The 26,222-nt window shown below is 44.2% G+C and overlaps 1 protein-coding gene across 1 annotated transcript in view; it reads left to right on the top strand.

Annotated features, from left to right (window-relative positions):
* Positions 1–25,383, top strand: part of LOC114658738 (cytochrome P450 2J4-like) — a 64,157-nt gene extending 38,774 nt beyond the window's left edge. The window contains exons 2-9 of the mRNA XM_028810786.2: positions 7,182–7,344; positions 11,793–11,942; positions 12,030–12,190; positions 12,341–12,517; positions 17,822–17,963; positions 18,145–18,332; positions 18,430–18,571; positions 24,995–25,383. Coding sequence (XP_028666619.1) covers positions 7,182–7,344; positions 11,793–11,942; positions 12,030–12,190; positions 12,341–12,517; positions 17,822–17,963; positions 18,145–18,332; positions 18,430–18,571; positions 24,995–25,170 — 1,299 coding nt within the window. The 3' untranslated portion in view covers positions 25,171–25,383. The remainder of the gene's footprint in view (positions 1–7,181; positions 7,345–11,792; positions 11,943–12,029; positions 12,191–12,340; positions 12,518–17,821; positions 17,964–18,144; positions 18,333–18,429; positions 18,572–24,994) is intronic.
* The last annotated feature ends 839 nt before the right edge of the window (positions 25,384–26,222 follow it).

Genomic DNA, 26,222 nt, shown 5'->3' with positions numbered 1-26,222 from the left:
TGAACACTTTCTGAAAGACACAGTTGTCCAAATGGGGTTGGTTTTGAGGATACAACTGTAGGTGAATGAAAAGATGGAACTCTGGAGAGGGCAACATACAATACAGCATTTTACACGCTGCATACATCGATTCACATCGAAGTACAGGCACTGGTAAGACCATGGAATACCTCTCGCAAACTGTTTTACACGCTGCATACAGCGATTCACATCCACGACAAATATGATTCTTCTTAGATGGTGCTGTCGCGTCCACCTTCGCTCTCGAAGCATACACACTGCCTGGTCATGTGCCCGCTCGCAAAAGCAACTAACAGAGACCCGCCCACCAACTGTAACTATATACATCGGACTTCCAATACAACTCGGAGTCCTGCCACGTGCAAAAGTTCGCTGATGACACTGCTATCGTGGGCTGCATCAGGAGTGGGCAGGAGGAGGAGTATAGGGACCTAATCAAGGACTTTGTTAAATGGCTGCCTGTGTGCCTCTGTCTCTGTGCGTCTGTCTCTCTCTGGCGCTGCCTCTGTGTGTGTGCGCGGCTCTCTCTCTCGGGCTGCCTGTGTGTGAACTGAGGTTCGACTGAGATTGACTAATAAAAAGTCAACGTGGTTCAGAGATGCATGTGGCCTCTAGCCCAGACGAACATAAATGACGGCGTTTTTCCCCAGTCGTCGCGTCCGAGTTGGTGGGCGTGGCTCTGCGAGTTGTCGTCGTATATATTTGTGAATTTCCCATTGGGATTAATAAAGTATCTATCTATCTATCTATCTATCTATCTATCTATCTATCTATCTATCTATCTATCTATCTATCTATCTATCTATCTATCTTATCCAATGGTCTTAGAGTTGGTGGGCGTGGCTCTGCGAGTTGTCGTCGTATCCAATGGTCTTAGAGTTGGTGGGCGTGGCTCCATCCTGCGTGCGCCATGGGCGGCTTACTTGTCGGCGGCTTAGTGAATCTGCGCCCCTTCCGCCGTGCTTTCCATGGGTGGCTACTTGTCTCCCGGCTTAGTGAATTATATATATAGATGGCGGAGGCCACTAAACTACAAAGACCCATGCTCTATCTTTCCATATTATTACTGGCTGGCAGCTCTTGGGTTTTGATTTTTTGTTTCCCCAAACATGATGACAAAAAACATAAAACATTAAAAAGAAGAAGAAGAAGAAGACTGAAATGTAACTAATTACATTAGAGATGCTGTAGTTGAATTTAAAAAGGTTATTGGCCCTAGTGTGTGCTTGGGGTGTGGGTGTGTTTGTGTGTGTCCTGCGGTGGGTTGGCACCCTGCTCAGGATTGGTTCCCTGCCTTGTGCCCTGTGTTGGCTGGGATTGGCTCCAGCAGACCCCCGTGACCCTGTGTTCAGATTCAGCGGGTTGGAAAATGGATGGATGGATGGATGGATAAAAAGTAATCTACCAATGAGAAAAATGCAGATAAAAGTAAAAATCTAAAAAGTAATGACAACAGAGCCAAGGAATGGCCGCCAGTCATGTTCATCAAACACTAAAAATTAATAATCCACAGATAAACAACCAGAAATAACTCATCCAAAGTCCAAAAGCAGAAAACAAACCAAATAAACAGGGTCACTTATTAAACCAGAAGTCAACAACACAAAACTGTAACTGTAACGTTAAGCAAAACATTGGGGGCACAGTAAAGGGGGTAGAGGCACAGCAGAGAGCCCGAGGGGCTATTTGAAAGAGACCCTCAGCTTAAGCAGCACCAGAGAGTCCTTGAGGCTCCTGTAGTGTACAAACAGTCGTGGGGATCAGGAATAAACAACAAATAACAAAAGAAAACACAAACAGGATAAAGACCAGGGACCACCGAGGGGTCAACAAGTTAGAAGGTGCACATCTGTGAAACACTGAGGTGCGTCCGTGGGCTGTGCAGGCTCTGTAGGCCTCAGCAGACTGAGTTCTGTAGGTGGGTTCTGAAACCTTCTCAATCCATTTGAGGGTTGTAGGGGCCAAAGGTCACACTCTCGCCAGGTTGGGCAAAAGTAGTGGACAGGATTCGAGTCCATCGCAGGGACCAAACACACACACACACACCATACTCGTGCACTGCAACAGTATGAATATTCTAATTATGTTTTATTTTTTATTTTATGTTATGTTAAAGTCACGGGTGGCGCAGTGGGTAGCGCTGCTGCCTCGCAGTTAGGAGACCGGGTTCACTTCCCGGGCCCTCCCTGCGTGGAGTTTGCATGTTCTCCCCGTGTCTGCGTGGGTTTCTTCCGGGTACTCCAGTTTCCTCCCACAATCCAAAGACATGCAGGTTAGGTGGATTGGTGATTCTAAATTGTCCCGAGTGCGTGCTTGGTGTGTGGGTGGGTATGTGCGCGCCCTGCGGTGGGCTGGGATTGGCTCCAGCAGACCCCCCGTGACCCTGTAGTTAGGATAAAGCGGGTTGGATAATGGATGGTTGGATGATAAAGCAGTATTTAGTTGTATGAAATTAAATCAAATGTGAAAAACTGGCTGTGCACAAATGTGGGTCCCCTTGTCATTGTGCTGATTTGAATGCCTGTCACTGCTCAATGCTGATTGATTGGATGAGCTCATTACACCTTGAACTTCATAGACTGGTGTGTCCAATCATGAGATATAAAGGAATTTAAGGTGGTCAATTGCAAGTTGTGCTTCCTTCCCTCTGACTCTCCTCTGAAGAGTGACAGCATGGGATCCTCAAAGCAACTCTCCAAAGATCTGAAAACAAAGATTGTTGAGTCTCCTGGTTTAGGGGAAGGCTACAAAAAGCCATCTCAGAGGTTTAAACTGTCAGTTTCTGTAACTGTAAGGAATGGAATCAGGAAATGGAAGGCCACAGGCACAGTTGCTGTTAAACCCAGCAGGTCTGACAGGCCAAGAAAAATACAGGAGCAGCATATGAGCAGGATTGTGAGAATGGTGACAGACAACCCACAGATCACCTCCAAAGACCTGCAAGAACATCTCGCTGCAGATGGTGTATCTGTACATCGTTCTACAATTCAGTACATCTGTATGGCAGGGTGATGAGAAAGAAGCCCTTTCTGCACTCACGCCACAAACAGAGTCGCTTGTTGTATGCCAATGCTCATTTAGACAAGCCAGATTCATTGTGGAACAAAGTGCTTTGGACTGATGAGACAAAAATGGAGTTATTTGGACAGAACAAAAAGCACTTTCATGGCGGAAGAAGAACACTGCATTCCAAGAAAAACACCTGCTACCTACTGTCAAATTTGGTGGAGGTTCCATCATGCTGTGGGGCTGTGTGGCTAGTTCAGGGACTGGGGCCCTTGTTAAAGTCGAGGGTCGCATGAATTCAACCCAATATCAGCAAATTCTTCAGGATAATGTTCAAGCATCAGTCACAAAAGTTGAAGTTATGCAGGGGTTGGATATTTCAACAAGACAATGACCCAAAACACAGTTGGAAATCTACAAAGGCATTCATGCAGAGGGAGAAGTACAATGTTCTGGAATAGCCGTCACAGTCCACTGACTTGAATATCATCGAAAATCTATGGGATGATTTGAAGCAGGCTGTCCATCAAATTGAACTGAACTGGAGAGATTTGGTATAAAGAATGGTGAACAAGACCTCCATCCAGAATCCAGACACTCATCAAAGGCTATAGGAGGACAGCGTCTAGAGGCCAAAAGGAGGCTCAACTAAGTATTGATGTCATATCTCTGTTGAGGTGCCCACATTTATGCACCTGTCTAATTTTGTTATGATGTATATTTCATATTTTCTGTTAATGCAATAAACTTAATGTCACTGCTGAAATCCTACTGTGTCCATAAGGCATGTCAGATATTAAAAGGAAGTTGCTACTTTGAAAGCTCAGCCAATGAGAAACAAAAATCCAAAGAATTAAGAGGGGGCCCCAAACTTTTTCATATGACTGTAAATAAAAAAAAAATCCTTCTTGTCTTGAGCGGGTCTGACTCTTTTGTCATTTCCATGAAATGCGACTTGCAGAGCCACTCAGTTACGACAAATGTTAGGGAAAAACCGACGTGAGAGGCAAACTTAATTAGAGCGAGTGTCCATTATGGATATCAGGTGGACATGGCATTTTGGTGGTAAGATACATGGTGGCCAAAATTCACCCCCAGAATTCCAGTGTGTTATAAAGCTTGAGCAGAACCTCCTGGGACTTGTACTCCATACATCAAGGCGCTATAAAACCTGACATTCTGGTAGCCTTCATAATGGCTTCTGAACACTGTCTGGCAGTTGATAGTGTCAAGTTTACTATGACTCCTAAATCCTTTTCATAAGGTGGGCTTTTGTTTTTCCCAGCTCCCTTTGTGTATTCATACCTAATAGGACCTAAACTTAATACAAGCATTAGGCTCAGCTCTTTTAATCTTTCCTCATAACTCATTCTCTGTAGCCCTGAATCAGCCCTAATCGCTCTTCTCTGAACATTTTCTTGTGCTGCTATGTCCTTTTTGTAGCCTGAAGACCCAAACTGCACACAGGACTCCAGATGAGGCCTCACCCGTGTGTTATAAAGGTTGAGCAGAACCTCCTGTGACTTGTACTACACACGTCAAGGCGCTATATAACCTGTGTCACACACGTGCGAGTAGGAGGCAGCAAAAGGGCTTGAGTAATGGTAATACCATATCAGACCAGGGGGTGGCAGGGTGTGCTAACTGTCTTTCTCAGTTCCTTGCAGACCATTCCCAGGAAATCCCACCAGGTTCCGGCGCATTTGATGATGTTACTTCTGGTCACGATGATGTCACTTCTGGTTCCGGTGCTGATGACACCACTTCCTCTCTGGGCCTTTAAAACCACCATGTTACCTCCAGTCTGGCAGTTCTGTTTTGGACTCAGTCTTGTGAACATCTCTGTTCAATTATTCTCAAACTTTTGCAGCCAGGGTATAATATACGGGTGGATGCCCTAAACCTTTATAATGTCTGGAGAATTTTCCTTGTCAAACCTTATGTTCTGTTAGCCTTCTTAATGGCTTCTGTACACTGTCTGGCAGTTGATAGTGTCGTGTCCACTACGACTCCTAAATCCTTCTCATAAGGTGGACTTTTGATTTTCAGACCTCCCATTGTGTATTCAGACATAACAAGACCTAAACTAAATACAAGCGTTAGGCTCAGCCCTTTTAATATTTCCTCATCACTCATCCCCTGTAGTCCTGCAATCAGCCCTAGTTGCTCTTCTCTCGACTTTCTCTTGTGCTGCTGTGTCCTTTGTGTAGCCTGGAGACCAAAACTGCACCCAGGACTCCAGATGAGGCCTCACCAGTGTGTTATAAAACTTGAGCAGAACCTCCTGGGACTTGTACTCCACACATCAAGGCGCTATATAACCTGACATGTTGTTAGCCTTCTTAATGGCTTCTGAACACCGTCTGGCAGTCGATAGCTTAGAGTCCATGACGACTCCTAAATCCTTCTCGTAAAGTGGACTTTCAATTTTCAGACCTCCCATTGTGTTTTCAAACCTCACATCAAGAGAGAAAGGAGGACCAGAGAAGTGTGTGAGGATTGTCCATGGTGTGTATGAGGAGAGTGAGGACTCGGTTTAAAAGAAATGTTCTAGTAACAGAGAAAGATCTTAGTTGGAGAAGATCTTAACCAGAGGTCTTCTTGAAGTCCTCACCTCTTTGATCTGGCTATGGATGTGCTAACGCATGAGATTAAAGTCCAATCCCCCCTGGTGTAAGCTTTATGCTGATGACATTGTGTTGTGTAACACCAGAAAGGAGGGAGTGGAGAGGATGTTGGAGGAACGGAGAAGGGCTTTGGAAGACAGAAGACTGAAGATAAATGGGAAGAAGAGCTTTAATGGTGATGCAGACGTTGGCCTGTAGGAGGAGCTATTACAAAGAGTGGTAGTCTAAGATAGAAAAATAGAAGAGATAACCCACAGAGTGCAGTGTGGATAGAATAATTGGAAGACGGTATCAGGAGTAGGTGTGATTGAAGAATTAAGGTGAAGGTTAAAGGTCAGGCTTTTAAGATGGTGGTAAGACCAGCAGTGATGAACACAGCTGAGACATGGGCAGTAAGGGGAGAACAGTAGAAGAAGTTGCATGTGGCAGACATGAGAATGTTGAGATGCAGAGTTACAAATAAGGACAAAATAAGAAATGAGATAAAAGTGGGAGAGACATCTGAGAAAGGTCAGGAAAGGAGGTGAAAGTGTGATCAGGAGAGACCATGAATATGTGGGCAAAAGAGTGATGGGAATGGAAGTCCAGAGGAAGAGAAAGCAAGGGAGGTTAAAGCGGAGGTGGATGGATAAAGTAAAGGAAGACCTGAAGGAAAAGGGCTTGACCAGCAAATAGGTGCAGGACCGGGCTGTTTGGAGAAGGTTGATCAAGCACATTGAGCCCATGCAGAAGTGGGAAATGATGAAGATGACACTCCAGTCACTTGATTTAGGTCATAGGATTGGAGAAGCAGAAGATGGGGCCTCCTACTAATTATAGTGAAAAAGGGACTGGGGGTCAGGAGCTTGATGGACAGTCACATTGCCACCACTACCGACCCACTAACCAGATGGTCTCACGGTTAGAGGTTAAAACCCTTTGTTGGTGGGTGGGCATATAGGAAACTAGGTGAGCGAATAAAATTTCACCCAGATGTGACGGTTTATAGGACTTGACCATCAGCAGCCCAATGAGGGCAAATTGAAAATTGATTGGGCTCTGAGTGGATGGGCAGTTGCCCACCTTTGTCCACTCGTGGCTATGCTACTGGTTAGAACACATGGGGAAGGTTCAGGCACCATCTGATGACATCGGCTCCAAATCACAGGCCTCAGTCACTGGAAGAGTGAACATAAGAAAGAGGAGACCATTGAGTTCATCAAGCTTCTTTGTTTAGCTGATAGGTGACCCATCATCTCATCCAGATACTCCTTAAAGGTTGCTAAGGTTTCTGCTTCATCTCCATGTTTTGGTAGTTTGTTCCAAATTCAGAGTGACTGAAGGTGAGACTTCTTAGGACATTTCAGTAACTTGTTCTGGGGATCCATTTTGATATGAGGAAGCGGCTGTTGGACAGCCACACATTTAAAGCTCATTTGAACCTCTTTGTTGAATTATAATAAATCACCTAAGGGTCCTGCAGTATGAATAACATATATAGTGCCTTTCACTAACACATCGTTAACCAGCCCTCATCTCTTCCTCCAGCTTGCTCAAAAGTATGGCAATGTCTTCAGCCTGCGCCTGGGAAGATCTCGTGTTGTGGTTGTCAACGGCTATAAGATGGCCAAGGAGGCGTTGGTCAATCAACCAGATGCTGTGCCAAGCCGACCCTCAGACCCCATGTTTGAAAGGATCAACAAATTATATGGTAAATTCTTTATAATTCAGTTGTAAGTGGTAGAGCATTAAAGCACTTGTGCTCGGGACAGTTGTGGGCTGGAGTGGTCTCTGTGTGATGCTGGCAGGTTCTCCCTGTGATCAGTTAAAGAGTTTCCTCTCAGGACTTCAGCTCAGAATGATGCTGTCAGGTTAATGAGTGACTGCACACCATCCTCAGCTGTGAGTGTAAGTGCAGCTGTGTGGCAGGACACCAAGTCAGTAGAATGGTGCCCCCTACAGGCTTTGTGACTATGCCTGCCAGGATTTACAAATGGAAAGATGGAATGAGGGCCTGTCCTCAGATTAGGAGACATCCAGTGTATCAGTTAGCCCTCTAGTGGTGACTGCCCTGAACAGCAGCCTCGCTTCTATTCAGGCCCTACTGTAGTGAGTCAAGTGTGCACACTGCAGATTGTGCCAATCAATGCAGTGTAGACTGCTGACCATGGTGCAAGGCACTATATAAAAACGGTACCATTACCTCCTCGCCAATACCTTATTTTGTGATCATAAGCATGTTGTTTCACCCAATGTTACTCAAAGTAAAGAATTACATTAACAAGTGTGGAGCACATAGTCAAGAGATGGATGGCATTCTACCAGTTTAATAATTCAATCAACAAAACACTTGAGATGGGGTTTGATCTGAGAGGTGCGCTTGTGTTGTGCCCTGAGGCTCCTTTGATCGTTTTTTACATAACGAGGCTGTCAGGCCCTCGGGTCCTTAACGGGTAAATCTGGCAGACCCCAGAGCCTTGACAGAGGGACCGAGGCCAGTGCAACAGTATGAGAGATGGACACTGAGGTGCAAATTATTGTGCAACAAATAAATAGAAAGTGCGCTTTCCAAAGATATTTTAAAAAATCAAAATTGTTAAAACGTGCTATAAAAACGAACAATAAATATCTTAATAAATTGTGAAAATTGCACTCACTCAGTTTGCCTTCTTATCTGGGCACTTCACCTCCAAGCACATTTAGTCCCAACACGCTTTCTTTTAATTCAGCCTTTAATTATGTTTTTGTCTTTCCTCTCACTAAAGTTTAGGGTGCTCACTAAGCTTTCCATCACAACAGAATTCCAGCCCATCTCATCACAAAAACCAATAACCTGTAATGTTAATATAGCGCCTTTCATGATAAACATCCGTAAGCCATCCTGAACGACCTCCAATTCCCTCAGCTCTTTTTTCTCTCTATTTCTTCGGCATTCTCGTGAGTCTTTTATAAGCTTCGCCCGCCATCAGCTGACCAGGAATCTGGTCACCCATTTCCCCTGTCACGTGTCCCGTGCCTCTTGTGAACTGAACTGACCGCGCGTGCTCACCTGCTCACAAGATGGCGCTGTTGTGCGCTCACCCACGCCTCCTGATTCCTGCTGATGAAACGCTCCTCTCCAGCCGACAACTAAGGCACAAAAAAAGTGTGCTTTTTAAAACTTTATCGGACTGTCCACGCTTGCCGCTTCCAAACCAGCGACAGCAAAGTAAGCGACTCCAAAAAAAAAAAAAAACGGACAGGCGGCGGCCGGTAGGGCCCTTCGAGGAGTGACGTCAACAACGCTGTCCGAAATCCTCCAATGACGTGCATCATCCTTTGACTGCTGACATCATCCTACACCCCTTCTTGCCCACGTGAATGCAGTCACGTGTCATTCCTGTGATCTTTACTTCTAATGCTGAGGGCTAACTGGGCACAGTTAATTATATTGAGCAGGACGCCATGGGAAAACAATACACTGTCCCGCAGAAAGCTGGTGAGGGCACACAGAAAACGGAACGGTCGTGAGGGGAGTCGCATCGTCACAGAGGCCCAGTCAGTTCACCCTTCACATTGTCGAAATTCAAACACAACTGTGCTGTACCTGGGAAGCATCTTTCATGGTATTTGCTATGAAAGGCGCTATATAGAATCACCAGAACGAATCCTCCTCAGCCATAATATACTTAGTGACTCCCCCACAATATGAGTAGATAGATAGATAGATAGATAGATAGATAGATAGATAGATAGATAGATAGATAGATAGATAGATAGATAGATAGATAGATAGATAGATAGATAGATACTTTATTAATCCCAAGGGGAAATTCACAGTTAATTAATTTAATTCATTAAAGCAAGTCACTATATGAATTAAAAGCGCTGTCTTTCAGAACTGATTTTTTAACAGTATACAAAAAGGTTCACTAAAAGTATGCAACCACATCAGTACCAGCGATTGTAATGCACTTACCTGCATTTCACCTACCAAGTCCAAATCGTCAATACTAGTTTTTGTAAAGGACAAGAAATAAAAACAATTATCCGCAACCTGTATACAGCGCCTTTCAAGATGAACATCCACCAAAAGTGTTCATTCTTATCACTGTCCGCGATGGTAATGGACATGAATTAAAAGAAATCACCTGCAATGATTATATAGCGCCTTTCAAGGTGAACAGCCAGCAAAAATACATGTTGTCCTCAAAATCAGAGGTTGTAATGGACAGGAATTAAAAACAGCTACCTGCAATTATTATATAGCGCCTTTAATTATGAATAGCCAGCAAAAAATACACATTTTGCTCAATATCAATGATTGTAATGGACAGGAAATGAAAACAATTGCCTTCAATCTTTATTGAGCGTCTTTCAAGATGAACATCTGCCAAAAGTACATTTTGTCTTCCAAAAATCAGCGATTGTAATGGACTTGAATTAAAAACAATTACCTGCAATGATAATATAGCGCCTTTCATTATGAATAACCCACAAAAGTACACATTCTGATCAATATCTAAAATTGTAATGGACAGGAATTAAAATAATTACCCGCAATGATTATATAGCACCTTTCAAGATGAACATCTGCCTAAAGCACACACTCTCTTGATACCACTATTTGTAATGGACAGGAATTAAAAACAGCTACCTGCAATGATTATATAGCACCTTTAATTATGAATGGCCAGCAAAAATTACACATTTTGGTCAATATCAATTATTGAAATGGACAATAAATTGAAAACAATTACCTTCAAAGGTGGCACGGTGGCACAGTGGGTAGCGCTGCTGCCTCGCAGTTGGGAGACCTGGGGACCCAGGTTCGATTCCCGGGTCCTCCCTTCGTGAAGTTTGCATGTTCTCCCCATGTCTGCATGGGTTTCCTCCCACAATCCAAAGACATGCAGGTTAGGTGGATTGGTGATTCTAAATTGGCCCTGGTGTGTACTTGGTGTGTGGGTGTGTTTGTGTGTGTCCTGCGGTGGGTTGGCACCCTGCCCGGGATTGGTTCCTGCCTTGTGCCCTGTGTTGGCTGGGATTGGCTCCAGCAGACCCCTGTGTTCAGATTCAGTGGGTTGCAAAATGGATGGATGGATTACCTTCAATCTTTATAGAGCGTCTTTCAAAACGAACATCTGCCAAAAGTACATTTTGTCTTCAATGCTAGTTTTTGTTATTGGCTGATTATAAGAAAAATTAAATGCAATCTTTATATAGCACATTTCATGATGAGTATCCAGCAAAGCACATATTATCCTCAAAATCAGTGATTATAATGGACAGGAATTAAAAACAAAAACCTGCAATGATCATATAGCACCTTTAATTATGAATAGCCCACAAAAGCACACATTCTGATGAGTATCTAGAATTGAAATGGACAGAAATTAAATAACCTACCTGCAATGATTATATAGCGCCTTTCAAGATGAACATCTTCCTAAAGCACACATTCTGTTGATACCACTATTTGTAATGGACAGAAATTAAAAACAGTCACGTGCAATTTTCATTTTATATAGCACCTCTACAAAAAGTATACACTCTTATCAATATCAGTGATTGTAATGGACAAGAAATAAATCAGTTACCTGACATCTTAATACAGCACCTTTGAAAACGAATATCTGACATAAGTACACATTGTTGTCTTTGATAGTAGTTTTAGTAATGGCCAGGAAATTAAAATAGTTACCTGCAATCTTTATATAGCGCCTTTCAAAATAAACATCTGCCTAAAGCACACACTCTCTTGATACCACTATTTGTAATGGACAATCACATGCAATTTCCATTTTATATAGCGCCTTTCATGGTGCACCTCATCCCAAAGAGCAGCTCTATATAATTGACATCGTCTTTGACTGAAGCACAAACTGGCACAGTGGGTCTCACAAGGCTGTGCAGAACTGAGATTTGAACCCATGTTCATCCCCTACCCTTGAGAGAAGTTCAAATAGGAGGCGCTGTTTGTCCGTCTCCGCCGATGTGTAGCAGTGAAATCAAAACCTGCTGGCCATAGTTTTGTCCCTGAGCCTTAACAATGGTAGTTTCTGAACTGGACGTCAGCTGCTCTGCTAGTTAGAAGGTCCATCTGCTCCCAGTCCAAAGCTTTGTGAGCACAGAGAATGGGATGTTTAACCTCAAATTTTCCCCCTTCTACTCGGCCAGGTGTGGTGCTCAGCAGCGGGTACCGCTGGAAACAACACCGGAGATTCATGCTGACAACTCTGCGAAACTTTGGCGTTGGCAAGAAGAGCCTGGAGTCCACCATCATTGAGGAGCTTGGGTACTTTCGCCAGGCCATTCAAGAAGAGCAGAGTAAGTAGCATGGTGCCATGGGCAGCCTGGTATCATGATGTGGGTGTGAGTCCTGCCGTACCTTCATGTCCCCTTCATCACCTGCAGGTAGACCTTTCGAGCCTCACTTCCTCATTAACAATGCCGTCGCCAACATCATCTGCTCAATCGTTTTTGGCCGCCGCTTCGAGTACAGTGACCAAAGGTTCCAGGAGCTGCTGCATCTCATCTTTGAGGCTCTGTTTCTGGAAGGGACCATTTGGGCGCAGGTAAGGTGACTGTGTCAGGGTGAATGATATGTAACTTGGTCTTTGGGCTCCGAATGTTCTAAAGCATTGAAACACATGGAGAGGCTTTCTGGAATGCCTCCGGGTTCACTGCCACGTTCTAAAAAGCTTCTGGTGCCACTTCTCTTCCAGCTGTACAATGCCTTCCCCACGATAATGAAGGTCCTGCCTGGGCGCCACCATGTCATGTTTTCAGACTACGACAAGGTGGTCGAGTTTTTGAGGTCGGAGATTGAAGAGCACAAGAAGGACTGGGACCCTGCAGCACCACGCGACTTCATCGACTGCTACTTGGAGGAAATTGAGATGGTAACGTATTGAGGACAATGAGGCCAAAGTCATGCCATCTTTCACTGAAGTCTTCACACGACTCAAGTAAAAGTCGGAAACAACAGTTGTGATAAATATGTGGGGTAACATGGAACTCGTGTGGCAGTCACACTAACAATACAAAATCGGGAGTGGTCTCCCCTCGACTTTCTCACATACTCAGATATGGGGATGGATATTTGAGGAGTAAACTGCAAGACAACAATTATATTTTTATATTATGTATATTAAAGAACCATCAACAACAAATCTAATTAATAGAATGTTGAACAATTATTATAAAAGTAAAGCTAAATAAATCGAACTCTGCAGCTGCATGAATAAAAGGTAAAGTACCACTTCTGGTTAGCAGAAATAGCCCAAAAGTTGATAGAAATCGACGTTTTGTACCGAATACTTTCTCTAATTCGAAGTACAGGAAAAATGTATTAGTATCCTTCAAAAATTCTTTTTTCGAAATTTTGATGAATCTTGACATTTTAGACCTCGCTGACTTTCTCGTATAGGGAGAGAATTGGAATCGTCAAAAAATGCAAAATTTGGTTGAGCCAAGTGAAAGCGTACTCGGGTTATCATGTTTACACACACACATACACAGAGACTTAATTACAAAAATTCATCAAAATCTCGACATCGAATCTTTGGACGATTCCAATACTCTCCCTATACGAGAAAGTCAGCGAGGTCTAAAACGTTGCGATTCATCAAAATTTCGACATCAAATCTTTGGACGATTCCAATACTCACCCTATATGAGAAAGTCCGGGAGGTCTAAAACGTCGAGATTCATCAAAATCTCGACATCGAATCTTTGGACGATTCCAATACTCTCCCTATATGAGAAAGTCCGGGAGGTCTAAAACGTCGAGATTCATCAAAATCTCGACATCGAATCTTTGGACGATTCCAATACTCTCCCTATACGAGAAAGTCAGGGAGGTCTAAAACGCTGAGATTCATCAAAATCTCGACATCGAATATTTGGACGATTCCAATACTCTCCCTATACAAGAAAGTCAGCGAGGTCTAAAACGTTGAGATTCATCAAAATCTCGACATCGAATCTTTGGACGATTCCAATACTCTCTCTATACGAGAAAGTCAGCGAGGTCTAAAATGTCGACATTCATCAAAATCTCGACATTGAATCTTTGGACGATTCCAATACTCTCCCTATACAAGGAAGTCCGGGAGGCCTAAAACATTGAGATTCATCAAAATCTCAACATCAAATCTTTGGACGATTACAAAACTTTCCTTATACTTTGTATACAAGAAAGTAAAAAATGTATAAGCCCAACCATCCACAGGCTGAGGTGTGAGGGACAATTGGTTCACAATTGGTTCACAGGTCACCACTGAAGTGTTCAAAGCTACTGCCCCCTGGTGGCTTTGTTCCTAATTACATCTCCCCCTCCAAAGATGGCCAGAACCACAAGTTGCATTTGTTCAGCCTGGAAAAACCCCATGAAACCTAACTGTTGATAGAGTGTTGCCCTCGAGTAGATGTCTCCCATCATTCAGTTTTTCTGGCCTTTCATAATTGTGTTGCCACCACTGAAGGTCAATGAAGTTGGGTGCCCTTCCCCATGGTGGGTCTCTACAGTACAATAAACCCAATTCTGTCTTTCATCTTCTCTGTGGTCACCTAGAGAAGTTCAGGCTTCAAATAATCTTCTGTTCATTAGGCTGAGTATTTAGCATTCTGTCCCACTTTTCGGAATTTGAGGCTCTGTCCACCTTTATAGAAGGGCCACAGTCTAGCTGGTTGACGCTCATTTGGTCACCAACAAGTCGTAATCTCAGATTTAATTAAGTAGGCAAAATTGTGCATCTCCTTGTGAAACAAACAAACAGTACATAAAGATGTGTAATCTTAGAGCTATAAATGACTAGCCATCGCCTGTGGCTTCACCCACATATTAGTGAAACAGGACAGTGAGGAGGGCCCGGCCGAAGCTCTGTACTCCTGACGTCATTCTTCCCCCTCCCCGTGACCTGCAGCCTCTTTCTTGGATTAGCACGAATATATCGCTCCCGCAAGCGAACTGTGAGTCTTAGCGCAATGAGAGAAGTCGCAAAATCAACCGGAATGTTCAAGCAAATTACAGAAAACAAAAAGATCTAAATCCGTTAAGCGGTTTCTCATTCGCTCACCAAGCAGAGTTACGGTTACGCCCCGAGGCAGACGCATGAGTGAGGAGGGCCCCGCTCCTCTCCCCTTCCCCGTAGCCCGTTGAGTCTTTCTCGGATTCACGCTAATAAATCGGTACCACAAGCAAACTATGATGAGTAAGTCTCAAAATCAACGGAATGTTCAAACAAATTATAAATAAAAACCCGATCTAAATCCATTCAGTAGTTCTCTCGTGAAAAGCAGACAGACATACAAACGGGTCTAAAAAAACTTTAAGAAATTTTGCGCTTGGACCACGAAATTTTTAAAACCGTTTCTTAGCGAGCACCTATGGGCCAAGGGTAATCTACATTCCAAATTTCAAGTTCCAAGTCCTCACGGTTCGGGAGATTTCGTGATGAGTGAGTCTGTGACCAGAAAAAAGCGCACAGTCATATAAGCGCATGGGAAATAACCGCACACAGAAAAATGCGCACACGGGAAAAACCGCACATGGATAAATACGTACATGGAAAAATGCGCATATGGCAAAGGCGTATATGCAAATAAGAAAAAAATTGTATAATTGTATAATTGTTCACTAAACGTATGTATAAGCTTGTATGTTTTAATTTGTGCTAATTGGGGTAGTGGGCTGTTGGATGGTCCATAAAATAAAATAGTCATCAATCCTTTTATTACTGTCATTGTTTTGATTAAATTACCATTTCTAGGAAATTATTATTCTTTACAATAGTTTTCACTGCGGTGGGCTGGCGCCCTGCCCGGGGTTTGTTTCCTGCCTTGTGCCCTGTGTTGGCTGGGATTGGCTCCAGCAGACCCCTGTGACCCTGTAATTAGGATATAGCGGGCTGGATAATGGATGGATGGATAGTTTTCAGAATTTATATCATACCTTCTTATTCCACAGGTAGGCAAATTAGGGTTTTACAGTTTTGATGACGGCAAGTAAGTAAAGGTCGTCCTATAAATAGGCCACACAGTTAGAGTTTTCTTTAATCTTCAATAACTTTCGAGCAAGGCAAGTCAACATTTTTTTTTTTTGAATAAGCGAGATGGAGTTTTCGACCAGTCAGAAAGGCAAGCAAATTCTCGGTTACAAGGCATTTGAATATCTGCGTTTTCGCATAACAAATGGAAGAGATACTTGGAGGTGCCGTGAGAATCGATCAACAAAGTGCCATTCCTTAATGAAAACGAAGAACGGAGACATTGTACAAGAGCAAACCAGTCATTGTTTTAATATAATAATAAATGTCTAGCAGTATAGGTGGAGTATATTTTATATTTGTAATAGTTATATGTTGCCGCCGTGTGCTTTTTTCCATGTGCGCACTTTGTAACGGCCAACCCCTTACCCAGCCGGCAGCTACACTTCCAAGACCTGTGGCCTGGATAAATTACTGAGGCTAATCTCTAAATACCAAGCCGTACCTCTAACAAATAAGATTTTTTCCCACAATCGACGGTTTAAACATAAGCACAAAAAAGCAGATATGTAAAAATAGGTGGATCAATATATTCAATCAAACAATAAGAAAAAAGGCAAATTTCACACGTAGAAAATAAGTATAGAAATGTATATCCCTCCACCAAACTAACAACGTGACAACACCATATATACAATAACAAACACTCCCTTGTCCCAGTAGCATATAACAAACACAAAACACGAATAACAATGAAAGAAATACGGAAAATGCCAATGATAGTGAACTTGAGTCTGAGTATACCACTGTCCTGAATGGGGGTGACTGGTCAACAGATAAGTAATGTGTTTGTATTTCCCGGAAAAAATGGAGCAACCTCACCGTGAATCCTCGGCTTGTGGTGGATGATGTAGTCCAACCGCGGGGTCTCTGGTGATGATTGATTTGAAGTAAGTCCGGCGGAATGAAAAACAAACTGGTTATAAAAGCGCGATGTGGAAAACAGCAAGTAAAGTTGGTACATTGTCGTGAAAATGTAATCTCCGTCTCTCTCCTCTCTCCACCCTGTTCTCACCTGATTGTTTATATAGTACTGAGCCAGATATAATTGATTGATTATAGACCGGTGCTTTCCATTTTGGGGCTGTGGTCTCCCTCCATCATCTGTCCCCCCTGAATGTACAGGGACGACATTCACTGACGCGCACATTAAACAGCAAACGGGACAATGGAAACAAAACGCTCTCAGTACAAACATTGAAAAACACTATTACTATGTAACCCCGCTACAACTTTACCGTATGCGTATTCTTCCATGTGTGGTTTTTCCCGTGTGTGGTTTTTTCTGTGTGCGCATTTTTCTGTGTGCAGTTATTTCCCGTGCGCTTATATGACTGTGCGCTTTTTTCTGTGCGGATATTTCCTGTGCGCTTCTTTCTGGGATTCAAATGAGCCAGTGGTGTTTGGCTTTTATATATATACTAGCCAACCCGCGGCATAGCATACACCGCATAATTATGTATTGATGGGTGAACACTTCCTGAAAGACAGAGTTGTCCAAATGGGGTGGGTTTGAGGATACGACTGTAGGTGAATGAAAAGATGGAACTCTTGAGAGGGCAACATACAATTATCCGTGACTGACAATTGGAGGACCGCCGTCACACGCTCATTCAGCGATTCACATCCGCGACAAACAAACTGTTTTACATGCTGCATACAGCGATTCACATCCGTGACAAACATGCCTCTTCTTAGATGTTCCTGCCGCGTCCACCCTCGTTCTCGAAGCATACACACCGCCTGGTCATGTGCCCGCTCGCAAGAGCAACTCACAGAGACCCGCCCACCAACTTTAAGACCATGGCGTGTAAAACAGTTTGCGATGGTGGATGCGGTCGTGCGTCGTAACCGAAAAGAATAATTAAAAGTCAACGTGGCTCAGAGGTGCATGTAGACTGTAGCAGAGACGAACACGAATGATGGCGTGTTTTATGAGTTGCTGCGTCCGAGTTGGTGGGCGTGGCTCTGCGAGTTGTCGTCGTATCCAATGGTCTTAGAGTTGGTGGGTGTGGCTCCGTCCTGCGTGCTCCATGGGTGTCTTGTTCGCTGGCGGCTTAGTGAATTATACATACAGTATAGATAGATTACCATTTTGCAAACCTCACAGAGAGTCAGCGGTGGGATTTAGTTATTTTTTGTTATGGCTTCCAACAGCGTAAAAAGGATGTAGAGGCAGAATTCCACGAGGAAAACCTGAGCTATACCCTTCTGGACCTCTTTGTGGCGGGAACGGAGACGACATCCACGACTCTGCGCTGGGCGCTGCTCTACTTGATGAAATATCAAGATGTTCAGGGTAAGATCTGGCCATTTGCTTCTGACTGCATGATATCATACAGGGAGTGTAAAAGTCGATATTCATGGAGGCTCAGAACTTAGGATTGCTATGTCTATGTCTCAGTTCTTATGGAAGGAGGAGGAGGACATCTTTGTGTTGCATAAGACTAACTGTCGCTCCCATTCTCCTTTCCTGGCAGAGAAAGTCCAAAAGGAGATCTATACCATACTCGGTAGAGACCAGCCTCCGTCAATGCAGGACCGGAACAACCTGCCCTACACTGATGCCGTGATTCATGAGATCCAGAGAATGGCTGACATTGTCCCACTCAACATGGCCCGCAAAGCTGATGAGGAGTTCTCCTTGGGCGGATGCATCATTCCAAAGGTGAGATGAACACAAGGTGGTGACACCTAGGAGTGCGGCGAGTGGCGTTTGAAGGGAATCGTAACTCTCTCTCCCTCTGTCTCTGTACTCCCTCCAGCACACCACAGTGCTTGTGAACCTGAACTCGGTGCTTTTCGACGAGGAGGAGTGGGACGACCCGTTCACGTTTAAACCCGAGCGCTTCCTTGATGCCAATGGAAAGTTCTTGAAAAATGACGCCTTCTTCGTTTTCTCAGCCGGTAAAACATTTACCTGTTCGTCTCTTACATAAAGATAAAGCCCTGCAATATGGGAAACAACTCAAAAGCCAGAAAGGGAGATGTTGGGATTTTGTTTTAATATTTTGTTTTATTTTTCTTTAACCACCAACCCCACCTCCCTTCTCCCCAACCCCCCTTCCGTCTCTGTTCCCTATTAACGTCTTTTGTATTTTTTGTAATTTTATCTTGGGGCCTTTTTCCTGCTGTTAATCTAACGGGGTCTTCACGTGTGACCTAAGGGGCTCCATTGACGCGCTCCGTTGGCCTCAGCTCTGCGCCGAGACATTTGCTCCCCTGCTTGTGTTGTTTGGCTCCTTTCTTTGGATTCCGTTAATCTTTTCTGGATTTAGAATTTCACACTGGATTCTTTGATCTGTGGTCTTAACTGCTTTTGTGAAAAATATTTGTTCTTGGAATTCTGGCTTTGGTTCAGTTTTAGTTTTGTCTTTTCAGGCAATCTTTTGTTTTTTGCCCTTGGCAATTCTTTTATTACTAAACTTTATTTATACAGTGTGTTTGAATAACAAACAGAATGAGTCCCATAGAATGTTGGGGTGACAGCTGGGATATACCATTTAATGCAGATAAAAAGACAGAAAAAAACTAAACAAGCGCTCTGTGGCGAGTTCCAAAACAAGAGGAATAGGCAGTGGCCCGGGGTAACACCTCATTATGGCTTCAGGGGTCTTGGGTCAGGCTTTTGGCAGAGCTCCGCACCCCTGGCTGCTCAAAATGCGACACCACTTTCCAGGGACGTCTCGTCTTCTACCGTCTGGGCTTGGAGGGGCGGAGCTTTGTGGGTTTAAATTTCTCTCATTGGGTATCTTCTCGGCCCTGTCTGGGATAAAGGAGACAAGACTGTGGCGGTGCTGGTCCTGCTCCAGGCTCTCTCTTTTCATTTTGGGAGACTCTTGAACCTGATGCCATTGATAGTCAGGACCGGGATGAGTCGTACAGATGAGGACGCCACATGAAGCAAGGGAAAGGTGCAAAAGTGATCAGTACTTTTATTAAAAACAAGTGTTCAAAAGTGCAGTGAGTAAAACTGCCAAATAATTACAGTCATATGAAAAAGTTTGGGACCCCCTCTTAATTCTTTGGATTTTTGTTTCTCTTTGAAGAGCTTTCAAAGTAGCAACTTCCTTTTAATATCTGACATGCCTTATGGAAACAGTAGGATTTCAGCAGTGACATGATGTTTATTGGATTAACAGAAAATATGCAAAATTAGACAGGTGCATAAATGTGGGCACCCCAACAGAGATATGACATCAATACTTAGATTTGCAAAAGGAGGCTCAACTAACAGACGCCTCTAGACGCTGTCCTTCTATAGCCTTTGATGAGTGTCTCGATTCTGGATGGAGGTATTTCTAACCATTCTTCACACAAAATCTCTCCAGTTCAGTTCAATTTGATGGACAGCCTGCTTCAAATCATCCCATAGATTTTCGATGATATTCAAGTCAGGGGACTGTGACGGCCATTCCAGAACATTGTACTTCTCTCTCTGCATGAATGCCTTTGTAGATTTCCAACTGTGTTTTGGGTCATTGTCTTGTTGGAATATCAAACCCCTGCGTAACTTCAACTTTTGTGACTGATGCTTGAACATTATCCTGAAGGATTTGTTGATATTGGGTTGAATTCATGCGACCCTTGACTTTAACAAGGGCCCCAGTCCCTGAACTAGCCACACAGCCCCACAGCATGATGGAACCTCCACCAAATTTGAAAAGGAGGTAGCAAGTGTTTTTCTTGGAATGCGGTGTTCTTCTTCCCCCATGCAAAGTGCTTTTTGTTATGACCAAATAACTCCATTTTTGTCTCATCAGTCCAAAGCACTTTGTTCCAAAATGAATCTGGCTTGTCTAAATGAGCATTAGCATACAACAAGCGACTCTGTTTGTGGCGTGAGTGCAGAAAGGGCTTCTTTCTCATCACCCTGCCATACAGATGCGCTGAATTGTAGAACGATGTACAGATACACCATCTCCAGCAAGATGTTCTTGCAGGTCTTTGGAGGTGATCTGTGGGTTGTCTGTCACCATTCTCACAATCCTGTGCATATGTCGCTCCTGTATTCTTCTTGGCCTGTCAGACCTGCTGGGTTTAACAGCAACTGTGCCTGTGGCCTTCCATTTCCTGATTCCATTCCTTACAGTTACAGAAACTGACAGTTTAAACCTCTGAGATGGCTTTTTGTAGCCTTCCTCTAAACCAGGAGACTCAACAATCTTTGTTTTCAGATCTTTGGAGAGTTGCTTTGAGGATCCCATGCTGTCACTCTTCAGAGGAGAGTCAAAGGGAAGGAAGCACAACTTGTAATTGACCACCTTAAATTCCTTTATATCTCAGGATGGGACACACCGGTCTATGAAGTTCAAGGCTTAACAAGCTCATCACACCAAGTAATCAGCACTGAGCAGTGACAGGCATTCAAATCGGCACAATGACAAGGGGACCCACATTTGTGCACAGCCAGTTTTTCACATTTGATTTCATTTCATACAACTAAATACTGCGTCACTAAAAATCTTTGTTAGGAAAACACCGCAGTACTCAGATGTTCCTAGGAAATGAAAGACAGACCACTGTTAACTTTATTGTTGAAAGGAGAGTCAATTATTATGCAGGCTGAGGGGGGTTCACAAACTTTTTCATATGACTGTAAATAATCCAATTAAAACATGGTGAGTGAGGAGGTTAAAAAATCCCAATAATTCCATTAAAAATGAGGTGAAAATACTGGCAGGAACAGTCCTTTTTAAAAGCCCGGTGCCTTTCCCTTTATCTGGCGACTCCTCTGCTTATCCCTCACGGCTCTTGCAGCAGAACAGACGCAGCTGACCTTCCTTTGGTTCTGGTTGCTTGCCATCCCACGGCTACGGACAGGCTCCGTTGCCGGACTGAGACGTGGGTACCCAACAGCCAGGTCACTCATGATAGGGCTCTCCTCCCAAGCCTCGATGACCCCCGCTGCCGTCCTGGTCTTACACGGTGAGCCGTACAAACTCCCGGTTTCTTCCACTCCTCACTACTGCGACCCATTCCATCCGCCATACACTCTTCTGCATGGGCTCACCTCCCAGCTGCCTGCCTTCTCTCTCACAAGACCCCACACCAGCTCTTTCTGTGTCTTGCCTTCTTTTTCTTCTCTCCACTAACCTCAGTTCTCAGTTGACATAACTGGCCCCACGTGGGCTTGGTCAACCCTAGGCCACCGCACAACCCTAAGGCCGCCTCTGCGTGTACTTAAATCGTGGCTGCTAAAGGCAAACATGAAGCATAGTTGTATACAGAGTTAAGTCCAAAACAGAACTGAGGTAGTATAGGAAGTGGTCTGGTTTTTAAGGCAGGTTGGCAGAAGTGACATCATGGGGGGCAGAACTAGAAGCAAAGTCGTGGGGACCGGAACCAGAAGTGCAGTCTTTGGAATCAGGAAGACCTTGTCACTCCGCCTGACCCTGATGAAGACCACCACAACTTCCCTTCCTTCGACTCCTACAGCTTTGGTGCCACGACACCCTGGATTTGACCCAACTCCTTCAGTTCCTTCTTCTGTCCAGTGACTCTCCGCCATTCTTCTCTGCTCACTAAGGTTATTCAAACACTGTTAGTCTACTGAACTCGCCATGATCCAACGGTCTTGCTCCTTCACAAAATAAAACTGGCCTAACCGATGCCGCCCATCCAGCTTTTCCTTGAAAAGATACCCAACCTCTGACAAAACCCTCACATGAATGATTGATCTTCTCCTTTGCTAATCTTTCTTTGATCTTTTGTTCCTGTATTCTGCCTTTTCGGTTCTAGCAGTTACCTGGCCCATTTTTTTCATCCTGTGGCAACCTTAGCAGACCGTGGTTAATTATCACTTCACTCGTCTCAATAATTAACTAAAACACGAGAGATCCCACACACTCACATGAAGGCCACTCATTAATGCTTAAGTCACCAGGAAGTCCTCTAAGACACATTAAAATCACTTATAAATTCATCCATGGAAACCCACCAGGACATAACCTCTTACGGTACTTTAGATGCGGAGGAGCGGCAGCTCTACTTTAAGCTCTTCCCAAATGTCTCAAAGAAAATCTCAAAGGCCGATGAGCCCACACACCCTACAGAGGAAGCTCATTTCTGCCACTTAGATCATCAGCCTATTCTTTAGGTCACTCCTCACAGCTCATGACCATAAGTGAGGGTAAGAACTTAGATCATCCAGTAATCAAGATATGTGTCTGACCGGTACAAATGTCCACATAATTCCTGCCTCAAAGCCATTCTGGAAAACCATCAGGCCACTCAGTAGAGGAAACCAGTGCTTCGCCCATGTTGTGTGTGGCAGGAATGGATGACCTCTGATAGGGACATAATACAGTCGAGTGGTGGAAGGAGCATTTTGTAGACCTCCTGAAGCCCACTGGCACACCTTTGTCAGAGAAAGCACAGTCTAGGGACTTAGGAGGGCACCCAGTGTGGTGATGAGGTGTCACCCACTGCACTCGGGTGCCAATCTAGTTGGTTTGTTGTGTGGTGGGCACTATCAGTGCATGTTCCCAATCTCCTCCTCTCCTCCACCTATTACTGGAAGTTCTCCTTGGTGGTAAGACTCTAGGAGTGGATGACATTTGCTTGGACTTACTGAAGGCTCTGGAAGTTGTGGGGTCGTCTTTGTTGAAATTGCCTTTTCAACATTGTGTAGAAGTATGTGACAGTGTCCTCGGATTGGCAAACTGGGTTCCCCTTTTTAAAGATTGGGTACCGTTTGGTGTGCTCCAACTTTAGGTTCATCACACTACTCTGCCTCCCAGGGAGGTCTGTGCCAAGGTGCGAGAAAGGAAGCTCCAGCTGGTGTTTGAACCTCAGATTCAGGAGGAACAATGTGGATCATGGAAAACTGGGCAAGCTCTTTACACTCATGGGAAATCTGGAGAGGTTTCATGAGAGTATACCCAACCAGTCTAAATGTGTTTTATGGACATGGAAAAGACATACGGCCGCGTCCCTCAAGATGTCCAGTTGGGAATGTGAGGTATCAGGCCTGCTGTTACGGACCATTCGCTCCACGCACAACAGGAGCAAGAGCTTTGTTCACATTGCTGGCAGTAAATCAAAACTTGCCAGTTCTGTTCATAATTTTTAATCAGCAGGATTTCCAAGTGCTGTCAAAGGGTGCAGGGGTTAGAGTTTCATGACCTCAGGATGGCATCTCTGAATTTTTGCAGATGATGTGGACCTGTTGGCTTCATTGGGTGGAGGCCTCAGACATGTATGGGGTAGTGAACCGCCATGATATGCCAGGTGAATTCGGTTGTGTGAAGTGTTAGCTGGGTGCAGCAGCCAGGTGGCAAAAAGGCAAAGGGTTTGCAGATAGTCCTAATGGAAAGATGAACAAGATGTCAGGCCACTAAGCACTGACCGCAATGCAACTGTCCATGTTTAATAATAATAATTCATTACATTTATATAGCGCTTTTCTCAGCACTCAAAGCGCTATTCACATAGGGAGGAACCAGGAAGCGAACCCACAATCTTCCACAGTCTCCTTACTGCAAAGCAGCAGCACTATCACTGTGCCACCTGTGAGGACATTTCTGTCTGGGGAAATATGGAAATTATTATGCACATCGATTGTGTGGATAACCTCACCTGCACAAGCAAAGGAAAAAAATATATAAGGGCATAAAGCAGCACACTTGTACTGTCCTGTTCGTGACGTCAAACTGTGCATTGGTGTCGGTCTCAAAACATGTTGCATGAAGGACGCGTACTGAATGTGCAGAAGGACAGCAATAGACACTGGACACACCTTCACTACTGTATTTATTCTGCCATTTTGGTATTTACGTGTTGCTGTCACGCATAATAACCTTTTCCCCGTTGACAAAAATTCAGCATTTTTGGCTAATTTTTCCAAGGCAAAAGCGTAACACCAGAAGAGTGAAGAGCAGAAACCCCTCTGATTTTCACACAAAGAACTCGTGCCACAGTCTCTTTATTTTATATGGTGGATTGCATTGCATTTGTCACAGATAGTCCTCCATAAAGGTGGCATCTTGGCACAGAAACAGCATTGCAGCTCACAGTAAGGAGACTGGGGTTCAGTTCCTGTGATTTCCATGTTCTCCCCGAGTCCATGTGGGTTTCCCCAGGTGCTCCAGTTTCCTGCTACAGTCCAGGAAGATGCAGGTTAGGTGAATTGGTGATGCCAAGTTGCTTTGTGTGTTCACTCTTGCGATGGCCTGGCACCCAGTCTGGGTGTTGTTCCTGCCTTGTACTCACTGGTTACTGTCCAGGATAGTAGGATTAAGAAAAGGGATGGCTGGAGGGGCACACCACCTTGATTATCCTCTACTTCAACTCTCCATTTCTTTCTTTCTTTTTTTTTTGTCTTCTCAGGTAAGCGTTCCTGCCTCGGGGAGCCATTGGCCCGCATGGAGCTCTTTCTCTTCTTCACGTCTCTTCTTCAGAAGTTCACCTTCCAGCCCCCTGAAGGAGTTGAACCAACCCTCGATTTCCAGCAGGGCCTCACCCGGGTGCCTGTGCCATACAAAATCTGTGCCATCCCGCGCTAAAGTGCACCCCCTGCTGTTGAGAGTTCTGCATTGCAGCTTCCAATTTTGCATATGATCAAGAAGGATGGTGCCCTATATGCCACTGCACTAGTCTGAGGGATCCATAGATTTTTACCTGTTTTCCAGACAGGGCTACAAAGCCCTTTGTGACATATTAGAGTAACACAACTGCTGCTTTTCTTAATTAAAGTGATGTCCTCCACTCTTTCTGAACTCTGGTTTCTTTTTCATTGTCTCAGTTAGCAAACAGCTTACCAGAATGTAGACACTCTGAGAAATAAAATGTCGCTGGCATTTCCTGACGTCATCCTCACCCTCCACCAGGTGGGGCACCACTAGCAGCATAAGCACCCAACAGCCCACCCCTTGCCAGATTCCCACTCATTGTCAGCACCTCCCTGTTGTTGTTGCCATGGCAGACCCTGGTATTCCAGACACCTTTATAGTGCCATGCTGTGATGAGCAGCACCTCTGGTGCATCCCAGCCATAATGCATTTACATTTGGCATTTGTACAAGGCGTGCCAAGAAGGTGGCAACTTGTTCAGCAGACAAAAAGCTGGCGAGAAAATCAGAGACTTTATGTACTGTAGCGGCAATTAGTATCATCACAATGTGTTTAATACATTCAATGGGATTGTTTTTAATATTTTACTATCATAAGCACATACCTGTAAAGTGACTTGGCTTTGGGAACATACAGTCCGTGATAATGACAGTTTTCAGTGATTTTATATAGCGCCTTTCCCTAGCAACACCCAACCCAAAGGTACATTATGCATAAAGTTAATATTTCCAGATTTCTACAATGTCACCATTGCAGGTGCAGTAACTTAGTCACATTACACGAGAAATCGGGAGAACGAACTGCTTTTGGTGACATTATATAGCGCCTTTCCAAAGTGATTTATGCATATGGTACGATTACTTAAGTAGTTCTGTGATCTCGAGTACACGCATAGCAACAGACTTGCAACGGATCTAACAGAGACATTGGATGAAGTGATGTAGATGATTTCATATAGTGCCTCTCATAAGTGCTTTATGCATACA

The sequence above is a fragment of the Erpetoichthys calabaricus genome, chromosome 10 (genome assembly GCF_900747795.2).
Source record: "Erpetoichthys calabaricus chromosome 10, fErpCal1.3, whole genome shotgun sequence".
In the NCBI taxonomy this organism is placed as follows: domain Eukaryota; kingdom Metazoa; phylum Chordata; class Cladistia; order Polypteriformes; family Polypteridae; genus Erpetoichthys; species Erpetoichthys calabaricus.
This window is presented reverse-complemented; position numbering and strand designations above follow the sequence as displayed.